The 27,498-nt window shown below is 45.7% G+C and overlaps 1 protein-coding gene across 5 annotated transcripts in view; it reads right to left on the bottom strand.

Moving 5' to 3' along the window:
• Nucleotides 1–27,498, bottom strand: part of LOC134346678 (uncharacterized) — a 213,327-nt gene that overhangs the window by 26,396 nt on the left and 159,433 nt on the right. For 4 of the 5 annotated variants that reach the window (XM_063048178.1, XM_063048179.1, XM_063048176.1 and 1 more), the window contains 2 exons: nucleotides 8,773–8,868; nucleotides 3,487–3,594 (listed from right to left, as the gene is read on the bottom strand). In XM_063048178.1, coding sequence (XP_062904248.1) covers nucleotides 3,487–3,594; nucleotides 8,773–8,868 — 204 coding nt within the window. Of the gene's footprint in view, nucleotides 1–3,486; nucleotides 3,595–8,772; nucleotides 8,869–26,769; nucleotides 26,984–27,498 lie in introns of those variants that run through there. The other variant, XM_063048180.1, reaches the window with a different exon arrangement.

Raw genomic sequence — 27,498 nt, 5'->3', positions numbered from 1 at the left:
AATACCTTTGCTATTCTTTGACTGTTCAGGAGCGTCGGGGTACTTAGTGGGGGTGCACACGAGTTATTTAGTGTATGAATTCACATTCTTGTTAGTTTAAACAATAAAGGTACTTGTCAGTAAATACAGATTTCTCTGTGCCTCATAAATCATCCTTACAAGTAATTTTTTTTTAACAACAAGACCTACAGATTGGTCCAAGATAGGTTCTATTGGCCCCGAATGAACCCTGAGGTTGAAGAGTACTGGAAGTCCTGCATTTGATCTATTTGGAGAAGCAGAAGTTGGCTGATAACTGGGTGTCTACGCATTACATAGCGGACAGCCAGATGCCAAATGTGCCAGTTTTCCGGGTGAAGCCAGAAGCCGGGAATAGCCCTGTCAAAGTTCTCCACTGGAGTCACCTTTTACCTCCAGGGCAGGAGGTACGTGTTGACTGAAAGCCTGACATGGACCCTACACCTAGTAGGAGAAGAGCAGAGAGGCAATCAGCGGATCAAGCTGAAAAGGACCTAACCACTGAATGCTGTACGGACTCAGAGGATGAGGAAATGGGGGTGTGGTAAACGTTACCGCATGCAAACTCTAAACTTTGTTTAGAGGAACAAAGTTGCAGAGAGATCGTTGACTTTTGCAAAGAAGGTGGTTTTAACTTTCCATACATTGATAGAGACTCCCACAGTGTAAAAGGACAAGATGGGACAGAATTTGTCATCTGTGTTCAGGAAAGTTTCCTTAGTACGTAGAAGTCCCAATGGGAGAATGTGCGGTACTCAATTTGTTCTTCTGTAATGAGACAGGGCAGGTGACAGAAGTTTGTGTAGGTGAACACTTTGCGTCTAGTGATCACAATGCCATTAGATTCAAAGCAAATTTGCAAAAAGATGGGACTGGTTCACGAGTTGTGATTCTAAATTTTAGAAAGGCCAACTTTGATGGTATCAGAAAGGATCTGGCAAGTATGTACTGGAACAGGCTGGTTTCTAGCAAAAACATACTTGGTAAGTGGGAGATCTTCAAGAATGAAATTTTGAAAGTGCTAACCACGTATGTGACTGTCAGAATAAAAGGTAAAGTTAACAGGTGTAGGGAACCTTGGTTTTCCAGAGTTGTTGAGGCCTGGTTACGAGAAGAAAGGAGGTTCATTGCTGGTGCAAACAAGAGAGAAGCTGCAGATGCTGGAAGTCCAAGCGACAAACACAAAATGCTGGAGGAACTCAACAGGCCAGGCAACATTTATGGAAAAAATGTACAGTCAACGTTTCATGCCGAGACCCTTCGGCAAGACTGGAGAAAAAAGATGAGGAGTAGATTTAAAAGGTGTGGGGGAGGAGAAATAGAAACACAAGGTGATAGGTGAAACTGGGAGGGGGAGGGATGAAGTAAAGAGCTGGGAAGTTGAGTGGTGAAAGAGATACAGGGCTGGAGAAGGGGGAGTCCGATAGGAGAGAACAGAAGGCCAGGGAAGATAGAAAAGGGGAGAGGAGAACCAGAGGGAGGCGATGGGCAGGCAAGGAGATAAGGTGAGGGAGGGAAAAGGGGATGGGAAATGGTGAAGGAGAGTGGAGGACATTACCGTAAATTTGAGGAATCGATGTTCATGACATCAAGTTGGAGGCTATCCAGACGGAATATAATATGTTGTTCCTCCAACCTGAGTGTGGCCTCAGCACGACTACAGGAGGCCATGGATTGATATATCGGAATGGGAAGTGGAATTAAATGGACTAGAGGAGGCCATGGATTGACATATCGGAATGGGAATGGGAAGTGGAATTAAATGGACTAGAGGAGGCCATGGATTGACATATCGGAATGGGAATGGGAAGAGGAATTAAATGGACTAGAGGAGGCCATGGATTGACATATCGGGATGGGAATGGGAAGTGGAATTAAATGGACTAGAGGAGGCCATGGATTGACATATCGGAATGGGAATGGGAAGTGGAATTAAATGGGTGGCCACTGGGAGATCCCATTTCTTCTGGCAGATGGAGTGTAGATGCTCAGTGAAACGGGCTCCCAATCTACGTCAGGTCTCACCGATATAAAGGAGGCCACACCGGGAGCACCGGATACAGTATATGACCCCAACAGACTCACAGGTGAAGTGTCACCTCACCTGCAAAGACTGTTTGGGGCCCTGAATAGTAGTGAGGTAGGAGGGGTAGGGGCAGGTGAAGCACTTGTTCCACTTGCAAGGATAAGTGGCAAGAGGGAGATCAGTGGGGAGGGATGAATGGACAAGGGAGTTGCATAGGGACCGATCCTTGTGGAAGGTAGAAAATGGGAGGGTGGGGAGGGAAAGATGTACTTGGTGGTGGGATCCCGTTTGAGATGGTGGAAGTTCCAGAGAATTATGTGCTGGACGTGGAGGTTGGTGAGGTGGTAGGTGAGGACAAGCGGGACCCTATCCCTGGTAGGGGGGCGTGAGGAAGGGGTAAGATGGGCTGAAAAATGGCAGATAGAATTTGATGTAGACAAGTGTGAGGTATTGCACTTCGGTTGGACCATCCAGGGTAGGTCTTACACAGTGAATGGTCGGGCACTGAGGAGTGTGGTAGAACAAAGGGATCTGGGAATACAGGTCCATAATTCATTGAAAGTGGAGTCACAGGTAGATAGGATCATAAAGAAGTTTTTGGCACACTGACCTTCATAAATCAAAGTGCTGTGTACTGGAGATGGGATGCTATGTTGAAGTTGTATAAGACGTTGGTGAGGACTAATTTGGAGTATTGCGTGCAGTTTTGGTCACCTACCTACAGGAAAGATGAAGCAAAGGTTGAAAGAGTGCAGAGGAAATTTACACTCTGAGAGACCTGAGTGATATGGAAAGATTGAACAGGTTAGGATTATATTCCCTAGAATGTAGAATATTGAGAGGAGCTTTGACAGAGGCACACACAATTATCAGGGGTATAGACAGAGTAAATGCAAACAGGTCTTTTTCACTGATGTTGGGTGGGACTACAATCAACAGTTTACAGGTTAAGGGTGAAAGGTGAAAGTTTAAGGGGAACATGAAAGTCGTCAGAGCAGGGAAGAAGCTGTCAGCACAAGTGGAGCGTGCAACCTCGATTTCAACATTAGAGAGATGTCAGGATGGGTAAACAGGTGGTAAGGGTATGGAGGCCTATGGTCCTGGTGCAGGTCAATGGGAGTTTAAATGGGTTGGCATGGACTAGATGGGCCGACAGGCCTGTTTCTGTGACATATTTTTCTATGACACTCCCTCCTCAGGGCCACTTCTCCTAAAACCTCCTCTGCAGTCGGATCAGGGCTGATTCCAGAACAACTCCAGACATTCTGTGTCACCACTTCATATCTCAACCTGTCAATCATGTAGGACAATTGCATTCCGGATGCCACAGGAATCCAGAGACTCTGTGGGGATGAGGGTGGGGGTGTGTGGGAGGAGTTCATTTTGTCAACATGAGTCACTTGGTATTACTGCTGAAATGTAAATTAGACAATAACAGGTACCTGGAGATCCTTTCCTTGACCAGCACATGAATATAATAGCATATGCTGTAGAAAACACCAGCCCCACCATCGATGTAACGGCAACTCCTACATCCTCTCGTCCGAGGCCTGCAATTAAAAACATTGAATAACTGTATCTGTAACCAAATCAAGGTCATAAGAGGAGAGAATGCTGCCTCTTGAACAGAAGGCTGATGGCCACATGAACTGAAAAACTCAGCTAATTTCCTGTGAAGAGGGACAGCAGTGAACTTCTCCAATTTCACAGCACCTTTCATCACACTCTGTTCAAGAGCAGATCTCTGCCAATGATCTCGTGCAGTCAGTGTTGGAGGGAATGTGGAACGTGGTTTATACTGAGCAAGGCTGAACAAAAAGCAGTGTGACAGGAACCGACAAGCTGATGAGTGATGCTGGTTTCATATTTCCTCATGATACAGAGGGACGTCACTGACACTTTGTCAGTTCTCAGAGCAAATCTCATCAACCCCATTCCCAACCACCCCCCTATTTCCCTGCAACCTGTTTCTTGTCCGTGCTTCACCTGCTACTTGCTGAGAATTCCCAGCAGATTCAGGTTTTAATTCCAGGAGCAGGTGATTTAGTCCCTCGAACTGTTCATGGCTGACAAATGACCCAGCTCCACACGGCCAGTGTTACGGAAGCTTTGTGGGGACGGGTATGGAGACCAGAACCCCTGGGATCCAGATACAGATCTGGGAAATCTACACCACACTCACTCAAATAGCAAAACTAAAACAGAGTGAATCAGCAGAGTCACGGGAAGGAATGGAGGGAGGAGGAAAGAAAATCAGCACCGGCAGAATAAATGGTTGTTGTCGGGGTGTTTGGGAGCCTGAGGGATGAAGCTCAGAAATTAATAGCTGGAGATGTCCAAGTTCAGAGCTGCGATAGTGAAGCCAATTGTTACAGGGGTGGCCAAAAACACATGATGCAGTTACCATGCAGTTCCACTAGAGGGGAGTGTTGCACAGGGAATGACATCACGTGTCCCTGACAGGGAAATGATGGGCATGAGGGTGACCAGCACCTACAGTGCCCAGTTACATTTGTACAGTGGGTGTTATTCCTTTTTCACCCTAGGAAAAGGGAGTCCCAGTTGGAAAACACTGGAACAAACCAATTTTCTGCAATTAAATTTCCTGCCCCAAGTTTCCCAGTCCCAGATGCCCTCAAGTAGCAGCAGGACTCTCTATCTCCCCGTGATCTTTAATTCAGACCATAAGACCATAAGATATAGGAGCAGAATTAGGCATTTGGCCCATCGAGTCTGCTCTGCCATTTCATCATGGCTGATCCAATTTTCCTCAGCCCCAATCTCTGCCTTCTCCCTGTATCCTTTCATGCCCTGACCCATCAAGAATCTATCAACCTTTTCCTTAAATCTGCCATACATAAAGATTTGGCCTCTACAGCTGCATTTGGCAAAGAATTCCACAGATTCTGTCTGAAGAAATTCCTCCTCATCTCTGTTCTAAAAGGACTTCACTCTATTCTGAAGCTGTATCCTCTGGTCTTCAACTCTCCCACCGTAGGAAAGATCCTCTCCCTATCCACTACATCAAGGCCTTTCACCATTCGAAAGGTTTCAATGAGGTCACTCCTCATTCTTCTGAATTCCAGTGAACACAGGCCTGGAGCCATCAAACGTTCTTCATATGACAAGCTATTCAATCTTGGAATCACTTTCGTGAATCTTCTTTGAATCCTCTCCAGTTTCAGCACATCCTCTCTAGGGTGCCCAAACCTGCTCACAGTACTCATCAGTGCTTCATAAAGTTTCAACATTACATCCTTGTTTTTCTATTCTAGTCCACATGAAATAAATGCTAATATTATAGTTGCCTTCCTCATCACAGACTCCACCTGCAAATTAACCTTCAGAGAATCCTGCACAAGGACTCTCAAGTCCCATTACACCTCATTGTTTTGTACTTTCTGTCCATTTTTTGATTCTCTGGATTCTATTTTATCTTCTTATATATGGAAAAATAAGTGTTCTAGACTAAACAAAATTCATCTTCAGAAAGCTAAAAAGAACGGAGGGCTAGCTTTATCGAATTTTACGTTTTTATTATAGGGCAGTTAATATATGTAATACTACATTTTGGTTATATTACATTAATCGTGAGGATTATCTGATGTGGGTTTCTTTAGAAGCTAACTCTGTTGATAAATTTTCGATTAGTTATATTCTTGGATCCTCACTTCCTTTGTCTTTGAGTAAGTTAACTGACAATTTGTTAGTTAAACATACTTTGAGGATATGGGTACAATTCCGAAAATACTTTAGCTCATTGAGATTTTCTCTTTAAGTCCTCTTTTTTCTAATTTTTTTTAAACCTTCCATGATCGATGTGGCCTTTTGTTTGAGCAATTGTCAACTAAATATAGCTTACCTAAAACTCACTTTTTTCGATACCTACAAATTAGGGATTTTTTACGGTCTCAAATCTGTACATTTCCTAGAAGTCCTGATAAGAACCTATTAGATGTAACTTTTAATTTGAAACCTTTTTATAATGGATCTATATCTAATATTTACAGATATAGATCCATTGGTTGCTGGGAATGAGAAGTGTCCCTTTAGATAAAACTAAAACTCTTTGGGATCAAGACTTACAGACCAATTTTGGAGGAAACATGGAAGGAAATTTTCAAATTGATTAACACTTCATTGTTACGTGCCTGCCACTCTCTTCTACAATTTAAAGTGGTCCATAGGGCCCATAAGACCAAAGATAAGTTGTCTCGCTTTTATTTCGATATATCTCCCTATTGTGATAAATGTAATAATGGAGAAGCTGTTTTGGACATGCCCTAGTCTTGAAAAATATTGGAAGGAAGTGTTTCAAACCTTCTCAGTACTTTTCAAAGTAAACTTTAAGCCTAATCCTTTGACTGCTCTATTTGATATTGCTGTAGGGAAGGATATTATTTTGGAGTCAGCTGATTTGCACCTTCCAGCTTTTATCTCTCTTATGGCTAGGACAGCGCTTTTGCTTAAATGGAAAGAAGTAGTCTCGCCTACTCACGCTCAATGGCTACGTGATGTAATGTCATGTTTACATTTAGAGAAGATTCGGTGTTCAACTTCTGAATCTAAACAAGACTTTCAAACAATGTGGGGACCTTTTTTTGAATTATTTTCAAAACCTTTGATTTGCTGTTGAAGCACAGCTGATGGCTAATAATATACCTTTTTCTCTTCCTTCTTTTTCTTCACTAATCAGCTTCGGTTTTGGTAGTGGGCTAGATATTTTTTCTATAATAATTACTATATTTCAATTTTGTGATTAATTAATCTGTATGAATATGTGGAGGCAGACATAATAGTGAAATTTAAGAGACTACTAGACAGGTATAATGTCGAATTTGATGTGGGGTGTTATATGGGAGGCAGGGTTTGAGGGTCGGCACAACAATATGGGCTGAAGGGCCTGTACTGTGTTGTACTTTTCTATGTTCTATGTTCTAATATAGGGTAAGGAGTTTTTATGTATGATTCAGTATAATGTATTTGATATATATTTTTTTCTTGAACTTTCTTGAAACACAAATCTTTATCTGTGGTTTTGCCAATATCCGTCTCCACAACCTCTCCACCAACTGTTCTAGCACTCTGGTTCCCATCTCCCTGCAACTCTAGTTTAAATCCCACCATGAAGCATTAACAAATCTTCCCTCTCCAGTTCAGGGACAAACCGTCCCTTCTGTATTGGTCTCACCAAAGTGATATTCCAGTTCTTGAAGGGGATGGCCACAGGGGTACTCTACACTGGTTCCTTCACCTCTTTCCCCTTCCTGACTGTCACCCAGTTTCCTGTGTCCTGCACCTTGGGTGTAACTACCACTTCATATGTCTTATCTATCAGTCCTTCAGCATCATAAATGATCTGGAATTCATTCAGTTCCAGCTCCAATTCCTTAACGCTGTTTGTTAGAAGCTGCAGCTGGATGCACTTCTCCCAGTTGTAGTCTCCAGAGACACTGGAGGTCTCCCTGCCTTCCCACAGCATGCAAGAGGAGCATTTCACTATCCTGCCTGGCATCTATACAGTCCTAACTGGGCAAATATAAAGAAGAGAAGGGAAAAAACTCAAGGTTGACTTTTCATTGTCTTCTCTGAGTGAAGCCTCCCTTTGAAGAGCTAAAGCCTCGAAGAGCTGAAGTCTCAAGATCACCGCTCTGACTATGTCCACTGAGAGATGGACACTGTACTTGCCCCTGCCTTTCTTTAACTTGCTCTTACTAATCAATCCTAAATGCCGATTGGTGGCTGGTCACCAAACCATGACCCACTGCTGCCTTTTATCCTCAAGAAGTGAACCAGGTTGATGTCCCCTCTTCTCCAAACTTCTGATGTCTGGAATGGCTGCTGGTCAAAGCTCTTTTTCTTGTAAAATTTGACTTCTTGTAAAATTTAACTACTTCACCCTTTAACTGTCTCAGATCCATTCAGCACAGCCCTAGTTTCTGCAAATTCTGCTCAGTAAGCATAAACCAGAATCCTGAAAGACCAATTTCTCCTTCCTGTAATTTGGGACTCAAAATTCCTCTGTGTCTCCAAGACCTGTTCAGGACTTGTCAGAATCCTGATGCCCACATGAATTTGTCTGGCTGAGAGTGGCATTTATCCCTGGTTTTGCTCATTTCCATCCATTAATCCCTGTTGACCACAAGGCTGCTACCACTTCTTGCTTGATTGGGAAATGTGGTCTTGCAACCTGTCACTCCTCCGTCAATCTGAGACAAATTGTAATCTAAATGCATATCCTTGCAGGACACCATTAGTCACATTTACATCTACTAATCCCTGTTGACCACAGACCTGCTACCACTTCTTGCCTCATTGGGAAATGTGGTCATGCAACCTGTCACTCCTCAGGCAATCTGAGACAAGTTGTAATCCAAACGCAGATCCTTGCAGGACACCATTAGTCACATTCTCCCAACATGAGCCACGTAATATGCTGTAAATTATCCCCACACTCTGCCTTGTCCCATTGAGGCAACTGTCTGCTCAGGTCAACATTTTGTCTTCAGTTCCACGAGCATCAGTGAAATGCCATTAAAGTCTAAACCTCCAGCAGATCTCCCTGTGGGAAAGGACTTCAGCTGTGGGACTGAGGACTTCAGGTGCTGGTGGTCCTGGTAAAGCAGTTCACAACATTGTGACTGAGATACTCTCTCTATTCCAACCAAACTCCAGAGAACCGAGTTCATCATTTACATGAAAATACAGAATAATATTTCAGTACATACCTTTAAGCACCATCCAGGAAATTGTAGCAATGACGATGATAATGAGAAAACCAACATTACTGACAGACATCCATCTTTGAAATCTATCTTCGTCAACTTTGGATAAATGAAAATTGATTAGTTTGAAAGCCATAGTAACAGATCTACACAAATTATTTAACATAAGCATCAATTTACAATGTGTTCTTGGTAATGAAGATTGACCCTGAGTCAGTCAGGCTTTTTAAACATCAGGAAACCCAACTGGTTCAGAAATGGAGCAGAAATCAGAACACCGGACTGAAGTAAGTCCAGGGATCTCTCTCACACTGACAGCAAGCAGAGAATCTGGGAAACAACAGAAAACCATCAACAGATATCTGATACCATATGTAATCCCTTATCGAGTGTCTGCACATGCAGAATTGGTAGATACACTGCAGACTCCCTGTGTACATATCCAGCAGATGAGGTAACAATCCACTACAAATCAGCTTTGTATTATTCTGGAGATCGTGAAGGTTTTAGTTGACGTGGTCCTGCCTGTGGTGACAATACCCAGCCCCAGCTACAGCACTGAAGTTCCACAGTGAAGCTTGTTCTGTTGTTGCGGACTGAACCATCACCACACCCAGATGCTCGAGGCTTCAAACAGTGTTCTGGTCCAAGAAAAAACTGAACTCAATGTGAGCGCAGACTAAACTGTCCAAATGCTGGGACATTTAACATGGATAAGGGTAGTGGTTGTCCAGAAAGTCGACTGGTAACCAGTGATACATGTCTGAGGGATTGTCCACCATAAGATCCAAGGGACACTTTTTCTTCGCCCAGATTTTTTAATTCATTCAGATTGATGTGTTCAGTAATTTTTGTTTAGAAGGTTACAAGACCATAAGACATAGCAGCAGAATTAGGCTATTTGGCCCATCAAGTCTGCTCTGCCAATTGATCATGGCTAATTCCTTTAGTCATAGTCATACTTTATTGATCTCGGAGGAAATTGGTTTTCATTACAGTTGCACCATAAATAATTAAATAATAATAAAACCATAAATAATTAAATAGTAATAAAGCCATAAATAATTAAATAGTAATATGTAAATTATGCCAGTAAATTATGAAATAAGTCCAGGACCAGCCTATTGGCTCAGGGTGTCTGACCCTCCAAGGGAGGAATTGTAAAGTTTGATGGCCACAGGCAGGAATGACTTCCCATGACGCTCTGTGTTGCATCTCGGTGGAATGAGTCTCTGGCCGAATGTACTCCTGTGCCCAACCAGTACATTATGTAGTGGATGGGAGACATTGTCCAAGATGGCATGCAACTTGGACAGCATCCTCTTTTCAGACACCACCGTCAGAGAGTCCAGTTCCATCCCCACAACATCATTGGCCTTATGAATGAGTTTGTTGATTCTGTTGGTGTCTGCTACCCTCAGCCTGCTGCCCCAGCACACAACAGCAAACATGATCGTACTGGCCACCACAGACTCGTAGAACATCCTCAGCATCGTCTGGCAGATGTTAAAGGACCTCAGTCTCTTCAGGAAGTACAGATGGCTCTGACCCTTCTTGTAGACAGCCTCAGTGTTCTTTGACCAGTCCAGTTTATTGTCAATTCATATCCCCAGGTATTTGTAATCCTCCACCATGTCCACACTGACCCCCTGGATGGAAACAGGGGTCACCGGTGCCTTAGCTCTCCTCAGGTTTACCACCAGCTCCTTAGTCTTTTTCACATTAAGCTGCAGATAATTCTGCTCACACCATGTGACAAAGTTTCCTATCGTAGCCCTGTACTCAGCCTCATCTCCCTTGCTGATGCATCCAACTATGGCAGAGTCATCAGAAAACTTCTGAAGATGACAAGACTCTGTGCAGTAGTTGAACTCCGAGGTGTAAATGGTGAAGAGAAAGAGAAACAAGACAGTCCCCGGTGGAGCCCCAGTGCTTGCTGTTCACTCTGTTGGACACACAGTGTTTTTTAAACCTCCTCAGTCCCACTCCCTGGCCTTCTCCCCATAACCTTTAACGCCGTGGCCAATCAACAACTTAGCAATTTCTGCTTCAAATACAACCAACGACCTGGCCTCCACAGCTGCCTGTGTTAACAAATTCCACAAACTTACCATCTTCTGGCCAAAGAAATTTCTCCGGATCTCTGTTTCAAATGGATGCCCCTCTACCCTGGGGTTGTGCCCTCTTATTCTAGACTTCTCCACCATGGGAAACATCCTTTCCACATCTACTCTGTCTATGTTGCAAAGAACAGGTGAGCCCAAACGCAGGACACTGGCACGGAGATGGAGTTAGGATGCAGACGAGGGCGTGAGCGTGGCGGGAGCTGAACGGCAAACAGGAGGGTGAAAGGAAAAGCAGGAGGCAGGCAAAACATCTCTTGACACAGGGTGTTGCTGGAGCTGAACGGTAAACAGGAGACAGGCGGCAGGCGACACTTATCTTAACACAGAGAGACAGGGTTACTCAGGTAAACCTCGGTACTGAAGTAAAACTTAGAATACAAAATCCTAAGTGGCCAGGAACGTAAATTACCACACTGATTGATACAATGATCTGGCGATGAGTGGATGCAAAGCCAGGGTACTTATGCTGCAGGTCGAGATGAGAATCGGGTGGGTCACAATCAAAGGGAATTAGGAGAATATGGGGAATTAACGGTCGGGACCATGACAGTCAAGGCCTTTCAAAATTCAAAATCCTTCTAAATTCAGCGAGTACAGACCCAGAGCCACCAAACGTTCCTCATATGATAACCCTTTCATTCCCAGAATCAATCTTGTGAACCTCCTCTGAACCCTCTCAAATGCCAGCACATCTTTTCTTAGATGAGGATGCCAAAACTGATCACAATACTCAAGGTGAGGCCTCACCAGTGCCTTATAAAGCCTCAGCATCACATCCCTGCTCTTATATTTGAGTCCTCCTGAAATGAATGTTAACATTGCATTTGCCTTCCTCACCACTGACTCAACCTGCAAGATAAACTTTAGAGTGTTCTGCACAGGGATTTCCAAGTGCCTTTGCACCTCAGAGTTTTGGATTTTCTCCACTTCGAAAATAGTCTGCACATTTATTTCTACTACCAAGGTGTATGACCATGCATTTTCCAACACCGTATTTCATTTGCCACTCCCTTGCCCATTCTCCTCATCTGTCTAAGTCCTTCCGCACCCTTCCTTTTTCCTCAACACTACCAGCCCCTCCACCAACCTTTGTATCGTCTGCAAACTTGGCAGCAAAGCCATCTATTTCAGGCTTTCTCAACTGGGGTTCCGTGAGAGTTTGTGATTGAAAAAATAAACTTTGTTTATTTGAACTCCGTGCACTGTGTGATGCTAACACTCACAGTGGTGGGCAGTGACCGAGCAGACACGTTAGCAATCTCATTAGAGATCTCTCAGCCCAGTATGGCAGTGCACAGTGGGGCCGTGTTTACTTGGCCATTGACAGTTGTTGAGAACTGTATTGCATGCAGGGGAGGACTGTAGGTTGATAATTAGTGAGTGTTGTATTGCACGGAGGGGAGGACGGAAGACTGATAAATGCTGAGTCCTGTACTGTACGGAGGGGAGGACGGTAGGTTGATGAGGAGCATGAAGTTTGTTTTCAGAACATTGAATGGACTCACCTGTTTTTATATTTTACTAACCCCTGTGTTTTACAGACTTGTCTGATGTTCCATTGTGGTGATTCTTGAATCACAATCTTTTGAGTCATTTCACTGCACTAGTGCAACAACAGACACTAAAAGTCCGTCTCTACAATGAAAGCTATTTATTAATGGGTTTTACATGGACGGTGATTCAAGTTGTCCTATTCCATTGACCCAGTCTGTGACAAACAACTTACTGCATCCTTCCTGCGTCTCCTCTTCTCTTCAGCAGTCGCTCTTCTGTATTCCTGAAAATTCTAGGCTACACCGTGGATCAGCGTTCTCCAGCGGTCTCTGTCACAAGCCAGCTGCTGCCACTCATTGACCTCGATATTTGTCTGAGAGAGCTGCTGCTTAAGTTGGTCTTTGTACCTCTTGTGCAGGACACTGTGATCTCTCTTTCCCTCAGGGAATTCTCCGTAGAGTACAGCTTTCAGTAACCTGGAGTTGTCCATGTGAGACGTGTGGCCTGGCCAGCAGAGCTGCCTGAGCAGCAAAGTGGCTTCAATGCTTGGAAGTCGAGCCTTCTCCAGGACCTCATTGTTGGAGACACGGTCCGGTCAGCTGATCCCCACGATGGAGCAGAGGCAGCACTGATGGAAGTACCTGAGCAACTGGATTTGCCTGCGGTACAAGACCCACAGGCTTCGGAGCCGTATAGCAGTGTTGTGATGACAGCAGCCCTGTACACCTGGATTTTTGTGGACAGACACAGCTGGTGTTCTTCCACACGTTTCTGGAGGCATCTGAAGGCCCTGCTACCTTTGGCAAGTCGATTGTCAACGTAGTATTGAGTATAAGAGCTGAAATGTTATGACGAGGTTGTATAAGGCATTGGTGAGGCCGAATCTGGAGTATTGTGTTCAGTTTTGGTCACCAAATTACAGGAAGGATATAAATAAGGTTGAAAGAGTGCAGAGAAGGTTTATAAGGATGTTGCCGGGACTTGAGAAACTCAGTTACAGAGAAAGGTTGAATAGGTTAGGACTTTATTCCCTGGAGCGTAGAAGAATGAGGGGAGATTTGATAGAGGTATATAAAATTATGGTGGGTGTAGATAGAGTGAATGCAAGCAGGCTTTTTCCACTGAGGCAAGGGGAGAAAAAAACCAGAGGACATGGGTTGAGGGTGAGGGGGGAAAAGTTTAAAGGGAACATTTGGGGGGGCTTCTTCACACAGAGAGTGGTGGGAGTATGGAATGAGCTGCCAGACGAGGTGGTAAATGCGGGTTCTTTTTTAACATTTAAGAATAAATTGGACAGATACATGGATGGGAGGTGTATGGAGGGATATGGTCCGTGTGCAGGTCAGTGGGACTAGGCAGAAAATGGTTCGGCACAGCCAAGAAGGGCCAAAGGGCCTGTTTCTGTGCTGTAGTTTCTATGGTTCTATGGTCCCTCACTACCACAGCGTAACTGGATATGACACTGCTCAGGTAGGTGAGCTGCTCAAACGTGGTGAGAGGGTGGTCGTCAATGATGATCTGAGATGGGTTGTAAACCCCACGAGGGGGCTTCTGATGGAGGATCATTGTTTTCTTCAGACTGACCGTTAACCCCAAAGCCCTTGCAGCCTTGGTGAACTGAGTGACTGCAGCCTGTAGCATGTCCTCTGTGTGCGTGAGACGAGCACAGTTGTCCATAAATAGTAGCTCGAGAATGGACTCTAACATGGATTTTGTTCGGGCAAGAAGGCACCCACCCTCAAACAGTTCGATAAGTCGACGTGTTGATGACATGTGACTTGATGCTGAAGAGGTTTTGTGTGACAAAGTGAAAAACAACAGCTTCTCTATCCAGGATGATGAGACAACAGATTTAACCAATTAATGTCATGTTGTAGCACTTGTAAAATTTGCAAATGATGTTGAAATTCAAGAAAACTTTTCTGTTGCAAAGAGCTGCCCGAAACAAGCAAAGGCTAAGATATATTTAATGTTTTGTCTTCATATCTGGAAACAAAAGGTCTGTCTTGGAGGAACCGTGTTGGTGTCTGTACTGATGGTGCCCTCGATGGCTCCAGGAGAGGTTTCATTTCTCTTGTAACAAAGACAATCCTGATGGTGTCACAGCTCACTGCTTTCTTCACAGAGAGGTGCTGATGGCAAAAACTCTTGGAGACGAAATGAAAAAGTTCTGGATGATGGTTCAAAAATGGTTGACTTTATTAAACAAAGACCAGTTCACTTGAGAATGTTTAAAAAAGTGTGAAATACCCCTGGAATAACTGCAGAATAAAATTGAATAGTATATTTCTTCCCTTTCAACACAAGTGTATGACTAGGTGAGGGACCCTTTCGCTGAATTTTCTGCTCAGCCTGAGAACTTGACTTTTTTTTAGATTAGATTATGAGGACACTCAGTCCTTGTATATTGTCATTTAGAAAATGAATGCATTAAAAAATGATACAATGTTCCTCCAGAAAGATATCACAGAAACACAGGACAAACCAAGACTGAAACTGACAAAACCACATAATTATAACATATAGTTACAACAGTGCAAAGCAATACTGTAATTTGATAAAGAGCAGACCATGGGCATGGTAAAAAAAAAGTCTCAAAGTCCCGATAGCCCCATCATCTTAGGCAGACGGTAGAAAGGAGACACTCTCCCTGCCATGAATCTCCAAGCGCCACAAACTTGCCGATGCAGCACCATTGGAAGCACCTGACCGCAGCGGACTCTGAGTCCGTCCGAACACTTCAGCCTCCGACCAGCCCTCCGACACCGAGCACCGAGCACCAACCTCTGCCGACTGCTTTGACCCCACCCCGGCCACCGAGCAACAAGCAAAGCCGAGGACTCGGGGCCTTCCCCTCCAGAGATTCTGGATCACACAGTAGCAGCGGCAGAGAAACAGGCATTTCAGAAGTTTCACCAGTGTTCCTCTGTGCTCTCACGTCTGTCTCCATCAAATCAGGATTGTGCACGGCACCCTACTTGACAGATAACAGACGTTTGAGAGAAGAGGAGGAACTTTGTGAGATGTCTTCTGATTGTGCACTCAAGATGGGATTTACTGACCTGCCCCTGGACAAGTGCTGGATTTCTGTGAAAGAAGAGTATCCTGCCATTCATAGGATAGGAAGCAATAAACATTTTGCTGCAGTTTTCAACTTTGTACATGTGTCAGCAAGCTTTTTATTGTTTAACAAGCAACACGAGCAAGAAGAGATCGTTTCATTTCAGTTGAAGGTGAAATCTGTGTGTGCTTATCTCCGGTTTGACCCAGAATTGGGTATTTGCGCAGTAAAACACAAGCACAAGTTTCACATGCTAGGCCAATATTTGTGCCTGATCATGTCACTTAGTAAGAAAATGTTTTTTCAAAGTCTTGTATAAAATTGTGTCTTAGGCTATATTTTTATTCATATTGCATTGGCTTATGGTTTTTAGTAACTTTACTATTCAATGTAGTCAATAAATTTTCATGTTGCAAATAGCATTAATTAAAATCAATTTACAACCTTTATTTCAATTAAATTTACCGAGCCTTAAGTCAGATTACTAACTTAAGTCATTTATTTAACAGAAATTTGTTATGTTTGCCTTATGAATTTTTAAAATTCATAAGAAAGGGAAAGAAAGAGATTAATTTCAAGAATGGTTAGTTAAACATAACTGCCTGTTTTTTCAAGAAAGGTTGGCTAAAAATTCATTCTGTACTCAAAAGAGCAATGATGATTATTTTTGGATTATTATATCTAGAATTTACTAATCACAATAACGTACTGAGCTGTAGATATAGTAATTTTTTAATCAGGAGTTCCCTGAGATCTGAAAATTAATTCAAGAGTTCCTCCAGAGCAAAAAGTTTGAGAAAGGCTTGACTAGCCAGTATGTGTTTGGAAGTTGTGTCAAAGTGAATATAGCTCTTATTTATTCGGATTTTTGATATTGTGTACAAGCTACAGGTTGGTGGGATTTTAATGATGTTTGTATTTTTTTTTCGAATTGCCACTACCATATTGGCTTTGTATATTTTGTTTTATTTATTTTCATACTGCATGCGTAACTAGTTGATACACAAGTGTGTGGACCAAAGTTAAGCTTTTGATAGTTGCTTTTTGCACTAAAATATCTCAAACAGATAAAGGAATTAAAGACTTGAAAAAATATTTGTTGTTCTGAGTGTGTATTCTTCCCAGGCTACAAAATTTGGCAGCAGAAATGTGGTAATTCCAAGCCAGTTTAGAGGGTTTTGACTTTTGTATGCAGTATGTAACCGGGTGACCATCAGATCTTATTCAGTATCGTTAAAATTGTACTTAAGCATCCATTCGGGTAATGCTAGAATAGTTGTCTGTGCCTTTAAGGGAGATGGTGATGTCATTACACACGCGCAGGATAGTGAGGAGACTATTTTTGCATTGTGTGGAATACCCCGGGTCCGCGAAGTTAGAAGTGCGAGAGGAGGCTCATCTGTGGTTTTTAAGAGTCCTCAGGAAATGCAAAGACTGTAAAGTCAAAGTGTGGCAGTAGCCAGGCCCAGTGCTCACCTCCTAAAGCTCAGGAACCCAAGTCTGTCACTGGACGATGTCCTTAAAGTCGTCGCAGAGCAGGGCAAAGCCACTAGTGAGTTGACTCAAGCAGTGAAAGATCTTACTGTACAGAGATGTGTTACCTATGTTATTAGCAGTCGACCCAAGTTGCAGCCGAGATTCACAGAGGATGGGCAACCAATATGTTTCACGTGTCAGGTGGGGGGGGGGATGGATGTGGACAAGAATTGCCCACAGAAGTGAAGTGCGAGGGACGTAGAGCCGACATCTTCCAGCCCTCAGGCTGTTGTGAGTCGGGCAATTCGGGACAACCTCACAGATAATGTACAGACGTCCCGTGACCAGTCGCTGCAACGTGCCAGAGGACCATGTACTGTCGTTGAGCTTCAGATATCACGTGTCACTGTCCATTGTCTGTAAGACACAGGTAGTCAAGTGAGCACCGTGACTGAGCAGTTCTTTCGAGAACACCTGAATGGAGAGGATGAGGATATGTTGTCCACTGCTGGCTGGCTTAGGCTAACAACCACTGACAGTCTTGATATTCCTTACCTTGGGTATCTAGAGCTGGAGGTTCAAGCGATGGGCATGAAGATACCCAATTTGGCTTTCTAGTATTCAGGGATCCTGTTAGCATTGAACAACCCATCCAGTGCATTGTGGGCATGAACATTATAAGCCAATGTAGACAACTTGTCTACACAGGATTTGACACGACTCTAGAAGGAAAGTTGGATTCTGGCTGGAGAGATGATTTCCAGAAAGTGCAGATGTGAACTACTGAAAAGAAAGCCGTAGTCCGAGTATCAGGAAACGATACTGAGCACATACCTGCTGAAGCTGTAGTTACCATTGTGACTAGGAAGCCTACTGGAGATGTTGGCTGTGACCATAAGATGTTACTTGAGCCACTGAACACCCCTCTACCGGGTGGTCTAGTAGTTATTCCCATGCTCGTTGACTCTCGTAGTCGTACAGTACCAGTACAGGTTTTAAACCTCTCTCAAGAGGATGTATGGCTCTCATCCAGGACCCGGCTGGGTATACTGTCAAAGTTCGAGTGTGTAGATAGTGATCAGCAATGTGCTGTAAGATTTCAGCAGATCTCAGCTGGCATTGAACAAGTGACTGTTGGTGTGAAGGAGGAGGGTAGTAACCACAAGTTAAAGTCAATTCTAAACAAGCTCGACATTGGGGTAGTGAAGAACAACAAGCACAGCTAAGAGCATTACTGGATAAGTACCTGGCTATCTTTGCAGTTGAAGATGAAGACCTTGGTTACACTGACAAGGTCAAGCATGAAATACAGTTAATTGATGACGAGCCCGTTTCACAGCCACACCATCACGTTCCGCCCAATCATTACAGTGAAGTGAAAATGCACAGCTGAAAGAAGGGTGTGATTCAGGAGAGCAATAGTGCGTGCGCCTCCCCTGTAGTGTTGGTACAGAAGGCCGATGGTAGCATAAGACTGTGTGTAGATTATCGGAGACTGAATCTCAAGACCAAATAGGACACGTTCCCGGTCCCCCGTATTGATGAGAGTCTTGATGCCCTGCGGGAGTGCAATCTTTCTCAACAACAGACCTCACAATTGGTTACCACCAAGTGGTAGTAGAGGAGTGTGATAGGTATCAGACTACTTTTCGACCCCGTTTAGTCTGATCAACCCCGGCTGGGTCACCTGGGCGAGGGTGTATGATGTTGAAAGACCCAAAACACCTGACGACCCCAGGTTACATCACTGATGATGTGTCCCAGCGCATCTGCAGGATGTATCTCAGAATCACACAAGCTGGCCGAGCCAGTGACTCTCAGGAACAGGCTGGCTGGTGACCACCAAGATTGGTGACGACTGGAGAGACAGTTGACAGCTCGGAAAGACGGCAAGCGGGGCAGGGAGGGGTAGCAGCCCAACCTGCAGCTTCTGTGAAGAAGAACCTAAGAAAGCTACAGATAAATGCAATGAAGGACACCCTCAGGGGAGCCCGGGGGGGGGGGTCGGGGGGAGAATGAGCACCACAATAGGACGGACCTAATAACAACGACCAAGGCAAATGGATAATTGATGACAAGAGAGAGATGCATTTGCAGCAAGGTTTCTAAGAACAAGCGCGGCCTAAAGATCCAGCAGGCCAGAATGAAGTGCTTGGAGTGGAGAATGCTGCACAGCGCACAGGATTTACGTCTGGTGTGATGCAGGAGGAGCCCGGCCTGGAGTCACCCCACAGAGCCCAGAACCTCCAAGCGCCAGAAGCTTCTGTGCCAAGCAACATAGTTCAACAGCGCCGGATCAAGTGGCCCCCAGCAAGCAATAAGGAGTGGCTCCAGTTCGATGGGGATGTAGCAAGGATCATACAGACAAGGGAGATGTTGACAGCGGCTTCAGACAATGACCACCATCATTGTCAGCTTTGCCATGGAGAGGTTTGGAATAGAGGAGGGAAAGACCACCAGATCCCAGTACATGATGAACCGCAGGGCAGCCCAGATCCACCAATTGCTCCAAGAGCTCCAGTCCCTGACATGGCAGTTCACGGTAGCAACGGAGGAGAAACCTCCCCTGATTGAGCTCCGGAACATCTGCAGGAAGAAGCTAATGACCCTGCGTAGAGCAGAGTGGCACAGGAGGCAAGGGGGAGAAAGAGCCAGGAAGCGAACTGCCTTCATAGCCAATCTGTTTGGTTTTACAAAACAACTCCTAGGGCAGAAACACAGTGGCTGCCTTCTGTGCTCTAAAGAAGAGTTAGACCATTTCCTTCATAACATCCTGAGCGACCCTGCAAGGGAGCAAGAGCTGGGCCTCCACAGAGCCCTTACAAGCCAACCACTCCCCATAGTGGAGTTCGATGTGAGGGAGCCCTGTTACATACCTCAAGGAGATCTTGTGACTTTCTTGTGAGAATGATGTAATGGTGTTTTGGAGGTCACCTGATGTAATTTTCCCGCCGATGTGAGGTCACGTGATGACATGTTCACCACGGGTATAAAAGGGACGACCTCAGGTGACGCAGTTAGTTTTTTTTTTAAGGGTTTTCCAGTTAGAATGTCAATGAGATACTCCGCTCCACTGTGTATTTGCAGTATGACGCAGTTTTGATTTTAAACGGAGTTTTATGTTCTAATGTAAGATACAGAAGTCTGAGCCAGCAGTTTGATCATCGCTGCCAGGTTTGTTAGTGTATCTTTTCAGTAGTATTGGAGAGTGAAGACTTCATCGAAGTACAGGATATGAGGGATTAAGAGAAGTCGGGAATGTTTGGCAGTTTAATAAAGGATCGACCTTATTGAGTCTTCATTGAAGAAGTAGCAATCTGCATCGATGATAACTCTTGCCAAAAGAGCAAGGAAGTTCATGCAAGGTGCTCTCTAGAAATTAAGGTCAGTTGTTTTAAGCCGTTTATTTCCTTCCTCGTGAATTCTTTGGACAGAACCAGCAGGAAAGTCGTGTCTATGAAGAAACCCTTCTCCAGAGAAGTCCCTCCCAATTGAATGTATAAATCTGTTGGACTTTCGAATTTACCATTTTAAGAACTGTATTTGACTTTACCGCTTTAAGAACTGTTTCTGAATTTATCACTTTAAGAATCAGTACCGAGTGACGACTTGTTGAACGGCCGCATAGCGGTTAACTTCCGGTTAAGGTTTTCATTTGTTTTTATTGTTTATCCGTGTTTAATAAATGTTTGGTTGATTTTATATAACCTGACTCGATTGATATTCATTGTTACCAGTTACGTAACAGCCCACCTGGAGGGAAGTCTAGTGTTCCCGGTGCGGCATCCAATACATCGGTGAAACCCGACACAGATTGGGGGTCCGCTTCGTTGAGCATCTCCGCTCCGTCCGCCAAAACAGACAGGATCTCCCAGTAGCCACCCACTTCAACTCTGCTTCCCACTCCCATCCAGATATGTCCATACATGGCCTCCTCTACTGCCACGATGAGGCTAAACTCAGGTTGGAGGAGCAACACCTCATATACCGTCTACGTAGTCTCCAGCCCCTTGGTATGAACATAGATTCTCCAACTTCCAGTAATTCCCTCCCCCTCCCTTCCTCTATCCCTATGTCACTCTGCCCCCTCCCCCAGCTGCCTATCACCTCCCTCATGGTTCCGCCTCCTTCTACTACTCATTGTGTTTTCCCCTATTCCTTCTTCACCTTTCCTGCCTATCACCTCCCTGCCTCCCCTCTCCCACCCCTTTGTCTTTCTCCTTACTGGTTTTTCAACTGAACCTACCAGCCTTCTCCTTCCCACCCTCCCCCCACCTTCTATATAGGGCCTCTGCCCCTTCCCCCTACAGTCCTGACGAAGGGTTCCGGCCCGAAACGTCGAATGATCTTTTCCACGGATGCTGACCAATCTGCTGAGTTCCTCCAGCGTGTTGTGAGTGTTGCCAGGAGGTTGTGTCTTCAGCCAGAGCCAGTTCTGTGCCAGGACCCAGCGGAGTACCCGACAAGGTGTACAAGCACTGCTCGGAGCTTCTCAGGATTCTTTGGAAGATCCTGCCAGTGATCTGGTGCAGGGGGACAGTGGCAGACCAGTGGAGGTACGCAGAGGGGGTCTGGGTCCACAAGCAGGAAAATTCGTCGAACCTGGAGCAGTTCAGAACCATCTTGCTGCTTAGTGTGGAAGGGAAAATCTTCTTTAGTGTCTTGTTCCGCTGGATGACAGACTTTCTCCTCAAGAACGCTTATATCGACACTTCAGGGCAGAAGGGTGGAATTCCAGGAGTGCCTGGTGCCTGGAACACTCTGGAGTCGTCACCCAGCTGATCAGGGAGGTGCACATGGGAAAGGGAGGCCTGGTCGTGCTTTGGCTAGATCTCACCAATGCGTATGGGTCAATACCCCACAAACTGGTGGAGTTTACACTGGACCAACACCATGTTCCCAGAAAGGTCAAGGCCCTCATCATGAACTACTACGGGAAGTTCAGACTGAGAGTCACCGCTGGAGCTGTGACACCAGGCTGGCACAGGCTGGAGAAGGGGATTATAACTGGGTGCACAATCTCCATTATTCTCTTTGCCCTTGCCATGAATATGATAGTCAAGGCAGCTGAGGCAGAGTGTAGAGGCCCGCTGACCAAGTCTGGTGTTTGGCAGCCCCCGATCAGAGCCTTTATGGATGACCTCATTGTCACGACAACATCAGTTCCTGGCAGCAGGTGGATCCTCCAGGGCCTGGAAAAGCTCATCGCGTGGGCGAGGATGAGCTCCAAACCAGCTAAATCCAGGTCCATGGTGTTGAAGAAGGGCAAAGTGGTGGACAAGTTTCATTTTACCTTGGATAGCACTACAATCCCATCTATCACCGAGAAGCCAGTCAAGAGCTTGGGGAAGGTCTTCGACTGCAGCCTCAGGTGCAGCTGCCGTCCGATCAGCTTCCAAGGAGCTTGAGAGCTGGTTCACCACGGTGGACAAGTCAGGCCTACCTGGAAGGCTCAAAGCCTGGATTTACCAGCATGGCATCCTACCCCGAACCCTATGGCCGCTGCTGGTATACGAGGTGCCAGTGACAACTGTGGAGTTGCTGGAGAGAAAGGTCAGTGACTACCTTCGAAGGTGGCTGGGCCTACCTCGTAGTCTGAGCGGTGCAGCACCGTACGGAAGGTGCAATAAGCTGAGACTTCCCTTCAGCAGCCTGGATGAGGAGTTCGGGGTTTCCCCACACAAGAGAGGTGCTGCAGTACAGGGATACCAAGGGCCCTATAGTGGCAGCAGCTGGCATCCAGGTATGGACGGGCAGGAAGTGGAAGGCACAGGAAGGGCTGGTGGTAGCAGAGTCCCGGCTGAGACACAGGGCTCTGGTGGGGACAGTGTCAACTGGGCGAGTGGGGCTGGGCTCCGTTTCACAACCTCACTATGACAAGGCCAAAGGCGAGGACAGACGCCAACTAGTCCTGGAGGAAGTGTGGGCTGGCGTTGGAGAGGAGAGGAGTAGCAGGACGGTGGGCATGTGGCATCAGGGAGCACGGACAAGGTGGGAAGGTGCGCTGGAGCAGAAAATCTCCTGGTCTGACATCTGACAGGCAGAACCCCAGCACATTAAATTTATGATCCAGGCTGTCTATGATGCCTTGCCTGGGCCTGCAAACCTCCACGTCTGGGCAAGAGCGATACACCAGCATGTCCTCTCTGTCCAGGAAGAGGATCACTGGAGCACATCCTTAGCGGCTGCCCTAAAGCCTTGGGGGAAGGTCACTCCCGGTGGCATTGTGACCAGGTGCTGAAGCCAGTGGCAGAGAGCATTGCGATGGCCATGACCACCAGCAAACAGAGTGGTCGGGGGAAGAACATCTCCTTTGTCAGAGCCGGAGCACGGCCCCCACGTCAGCGCAGACCAGCATCATCATCGGGCCTGCTTAGCACCGCAGCAGACTGGCTGCTTCAAGTTGACCTGGGGAGGCAGCTGAAGTTTCCCGACCAAACAGCAACAACTTCACTGAGGCCGGATGTGGTCCTTTCTTCAGTGTCCTCGAGGCAGGTTGTGCTCATCGAGTTGACAGTTCCCTGGGAGGTCGGCATTGAGGAGGCAAATGAGCGGAAGCGGGCCAAGTATCAGGAGCTGGTGGAGCAGAGCTGGAGGCAAGGCTGGAGGGCTCGCTGTGAGCCCCTCAAAGTGGGTGCAGGGGTTCTGCCGGCCACTCACTCTGCAGAGTCTGCACCCTACTTGGCATCACTGGGGCTGGCAAGAGGAAAGCTATCAGGACCATCACAGAGGCCACTGAGAGAGCCTCCTGATGGCTATGGATCAGGAGGGGAGATCCGTGGGTCAGTGCTGCTGGGACACAAGCTGGGGTCTGATCAACCCTGGCTGGGTCGCCTGGGTGAGGGTGTATGATGTTGAAAGACCCAAAATACCCGACGACCCCAGGTTACATCACTGATGATGTGTCCCAGCGCAGTCGCAGGATGGATCTCAGAATCATATGAATATCTTCACATGACATTTGGGTCAGCAATGGGCCGGTGACTTTCCAAAGACTCATGCAGGCAACCATGAATAACTTAGTCTTCCAAATTGTGCTTGTGTACCTGGATGATATTCTGAAGTATTCACAGACTCTCCAGGGACACTTGGAGAGGGTTGACACTGCGCTTCAGCACCTCAAGGAAACTGGTCTGAAGGTGAAATTGGAAAAATGTCATTTTCTGCAGTCAGAGGTTAAGAACTTAGGACACCAGATATCAACCAAGGGGATAGGTACAGATCCCGAGAAGGTCTCGGCTATTCAGCAATGGCCAGTATCATCTACAATCAAAGACTTAAGATCATTTGTCAGCTTTTGCAGTTCTTATAGACAGCTCATTCAAGGATTCTCAAAGATTGCAGGTCCGCTGCATGATGTAGTGAATTTGTGTTTTAATGCAGGGAGTCCTAGTAAAAAAGAAAAGTTGTTAAAACAGTCTTCGATAGAATGTCAAACTGCCTCTGACTTGCTCAAAGAAAAAACTAGCCATTTCACCCATCCTCAGCTTTGCCGATTTCACACACTGGAGACTGAAGGCAGCATAAGACCGTGTACATTATTGGAGACTGATGCGTTCCTGCTCCCACGTATTGATCAGGGAGCGTAAGGGGTTACAGTAACGTGTATTTGAGGATGAGAAGCACGGGGAGTGTTATCAGCTTCTGCTGCCTACCAGCTTGAGGAGTAAAGTGTTTGGGTCTGTACGTGACTCTATGGGCCATCAAGGCATAGAGCGTACTCCGCACTTGTTGAGAAGCAGATGTGTCTGGGTGGGCTTGCACGAGGATGTGGCATGGTGGATCAAAAATTGTCCGCATTGTGTGCTAACTAAGATGCCTCACTTTAAGATCTGCCCCCCGATGAAATAATTTCTTGCTTGTGGGCCGCTCAAAGTTGTTGCTGTAGATTTCGCTGCGCTTGAACCGACAGCTGATGGGCGTGAGACTGTCTTAGTAGTCACAGACTTTTTTTACAGAGTTCACTCAAGCATTCCCAGCTCAGGATCAAAAGGCCGATACCACAGCAAAGGTGCTCTTCAGGGAATGGTTTATGAAGTACGGTGTTCCTGAGAGGTTGCATTCTGACCAGGGCCGTAACTTTGAAAGTGAGGTCATAGCTGAGCTCTGCAAACTGTACAGGTAAAGAAAAGCTGTACTACACCCCATCATCCCACTGGCAACACTCTGTGTGAGTGTTTCAACAGGGCGATGCATGATTTGTTGCGTATGCTGTCTCCAGAAAAGAAACGCAGGTGGCCAGACATGAACCCGAGTTAGTGAATGTGTATAATGTGACGCCTCACACCACCACCGGATATTCCCCTTATTACCGACTGTTCGGTGTTGATCCCCACTTGCCGGTGGATGCTCTGCTGGGGTGAGGACAGTCTGTAAACAGGAAATATGGCTGGTTTACCTGAGGAATAGGCCATTAGACCGTAATAAGGTCCAGGATGCTTGGAACTCAACTGCCTGCGAGGTGGTAGAGGTACTAGACAACACAAACACTGTGGAACCTTTGAAGGGAGGGCTGATCGAGAGGGTGAACAGGGTAGACCTCAGGCCCTGAGAGAACCTTCCCACCCCAGCTCCTCAAAGGAGACTATAAACTCATGTCCCTGGGACATGAATCAGATTCTGAGGACTTAAAGAATGATGTGATATTGGTAGAAGAACCAGAGGCCACAGTTTAAGAATAAGGGGTAGGCCATTTAGAACGGAGTTGAGGAAAAACTTTTTCACCCAGAGCGTGGTGGATGTATGGAATGCTCTGCCCCAGAAGGCTGTGGAGGCCAAGTCTCTGGATGCTTTCAAGAAAGAGATGGGTAGAGCTCTTAAAGATAGCGGAATCAAAGGTTATGGGGATAAGGCAGGAACTGGATGCTGATTGTGGACGATCAGCCATGATCGCAGTGAATGGTGGTGCTGGCTCGAAGGGCCGAATGGCCTACTCCTGCACCTATTGTCTATTGTCTAAGATGTGTCAGAACAAGGTGTACAGAATCTTGACTCCAGTCTTGACAGCATATCTTCTGGGACTGTAAAAATGTCTGGAACTGAGACTGTAGTGCCTGTGACTGATGATACAGGGTCAGATGTTGGTGGTCCTCCTGTTGTAGTACCCCACAGGAGTGAAAGAGTAAATGCTGGACAGCACTCTAACCCACATCACGGACCAAGGTCAGTCCGAGATGCGGCCTCCATAAGTCCTGCAGCAGTGTCACAGATACTGGCTCGTCCAGGTTCAGCTCCATTCAGAGAAGCAGTTAAAGTGGTTAAAAATACCTCTGCAGTGAGCGAGTAATCGAGGATGCTTACCTGTTTGCGGGGAGAATGTAACCAGGTGATCATTAAATATTATTTTTTATTGTTAAAAGTGAACTTGTGCATTCAGCCTGGTAACACTAAAATAGCTGCCGGTGCCTTTCAGAGAAAACAGTGACGTCATTATGCACGTGTGGAGTAGAAAGAAGAGTTATAATGTTCTGCAAAGACAAACATCGAGTGCTGGGAGCTGCTTTTCCCAGATTTTCGTGAGCACAGGATGGCATGGTTGTGCGAAGTTCCTTATCAGCTGAGTTGCGTGAGCGAGGAGAATTTGTTTCAGGGTCCAGTCTGTACATGTTTGGAAGTTAAGCACGTGTGTGTCAAAGTGAGTGTACATCTTCATTCAGATGAGATGCATTTATTGATATTTTTGATGTTTTTTTTAGAATTGCCACCACCGTACTGGTTTTGTAAATTTTGTTTAATTTATTTTCATACTGCATACGTAACTCGTTGATACACAGGTGTGTGGACCGAAGTTAAACTGAGATTGTAACAGCAGGAACTGTGCATTTATTTAAATTCATTTTGTTGTTTTTATTTTGATACCCTCTTTCTGCATTAAAATATCTAAATCAGATAAAGGAATTAAAGACCCGAAAAGGGATTTGTTGTCCTGAGTGTGTATTTTCCCAGGCTACAAAATAAATCACTCTTGGGTTCCTGTTGACCTACATTCCACCTCGTTTGTTTTTGTCCGCCATGATGCTCACCAACATCCCCGTAGGTCTCCTTACGATGGCCCATTCTGCGTTTTGGAATGGAGGGAAAAGACTTTTATCTGATATAGGGATAAACCTGAACATATTTCAGAAGATCGCCTTAACCCAGCCCACCGAGATTTGGAGTATTCCACTGCCGTGCCCCTGCCGTCACCTCTGGACGGGCACAGGACCCGAGCCGGGCTGCTGATCCGAGCCTCAGACAGGCTCTCAATGCTGGTTTTAGTTAATTCCAGAGGGGCCTGTGTAGGGTAACGTGATTGGCAGTAATGTACATAATTCACAACCATCGACATTGAGTTGTGGTTTCACTTTGAGAGGCTGGTCTGACGAGATGACATTATTATGTAACGAGTTTTAGTGCATTTTTGTGTGTTGGTTTGGGAGTTCAATAAAATGTGTTACGGGTTCCATTAAACATAAAATGCCTCACTTCATTTTATTTGTGAAGACCTACATTAATCCCTCATCTGAGTGTCTGCTGTGGTAGAGCCTCCATCTGCACTCCCTCAAATGAGAGATGCAAGTGTGGGTGTGTCCT

Source organism: Mobula hypostoma, chromosome 5, assembly GCF_963921235.1.
Source record: "Mobula hypostoma chromosome 5, sMobHyp1.1, whole genome shotgun sequence".
Classification (NCBI taxonomy): domain Eukaryota; kingdom Metazoa; phylum Chordata; class Chondrichthyes; order Myliobatiformes; family Myliobatidae; genus Mobula; species Mobula hypostoma.
This window is presented reverse-complemented; position numbering and strand designations above follow the sequence as displayed.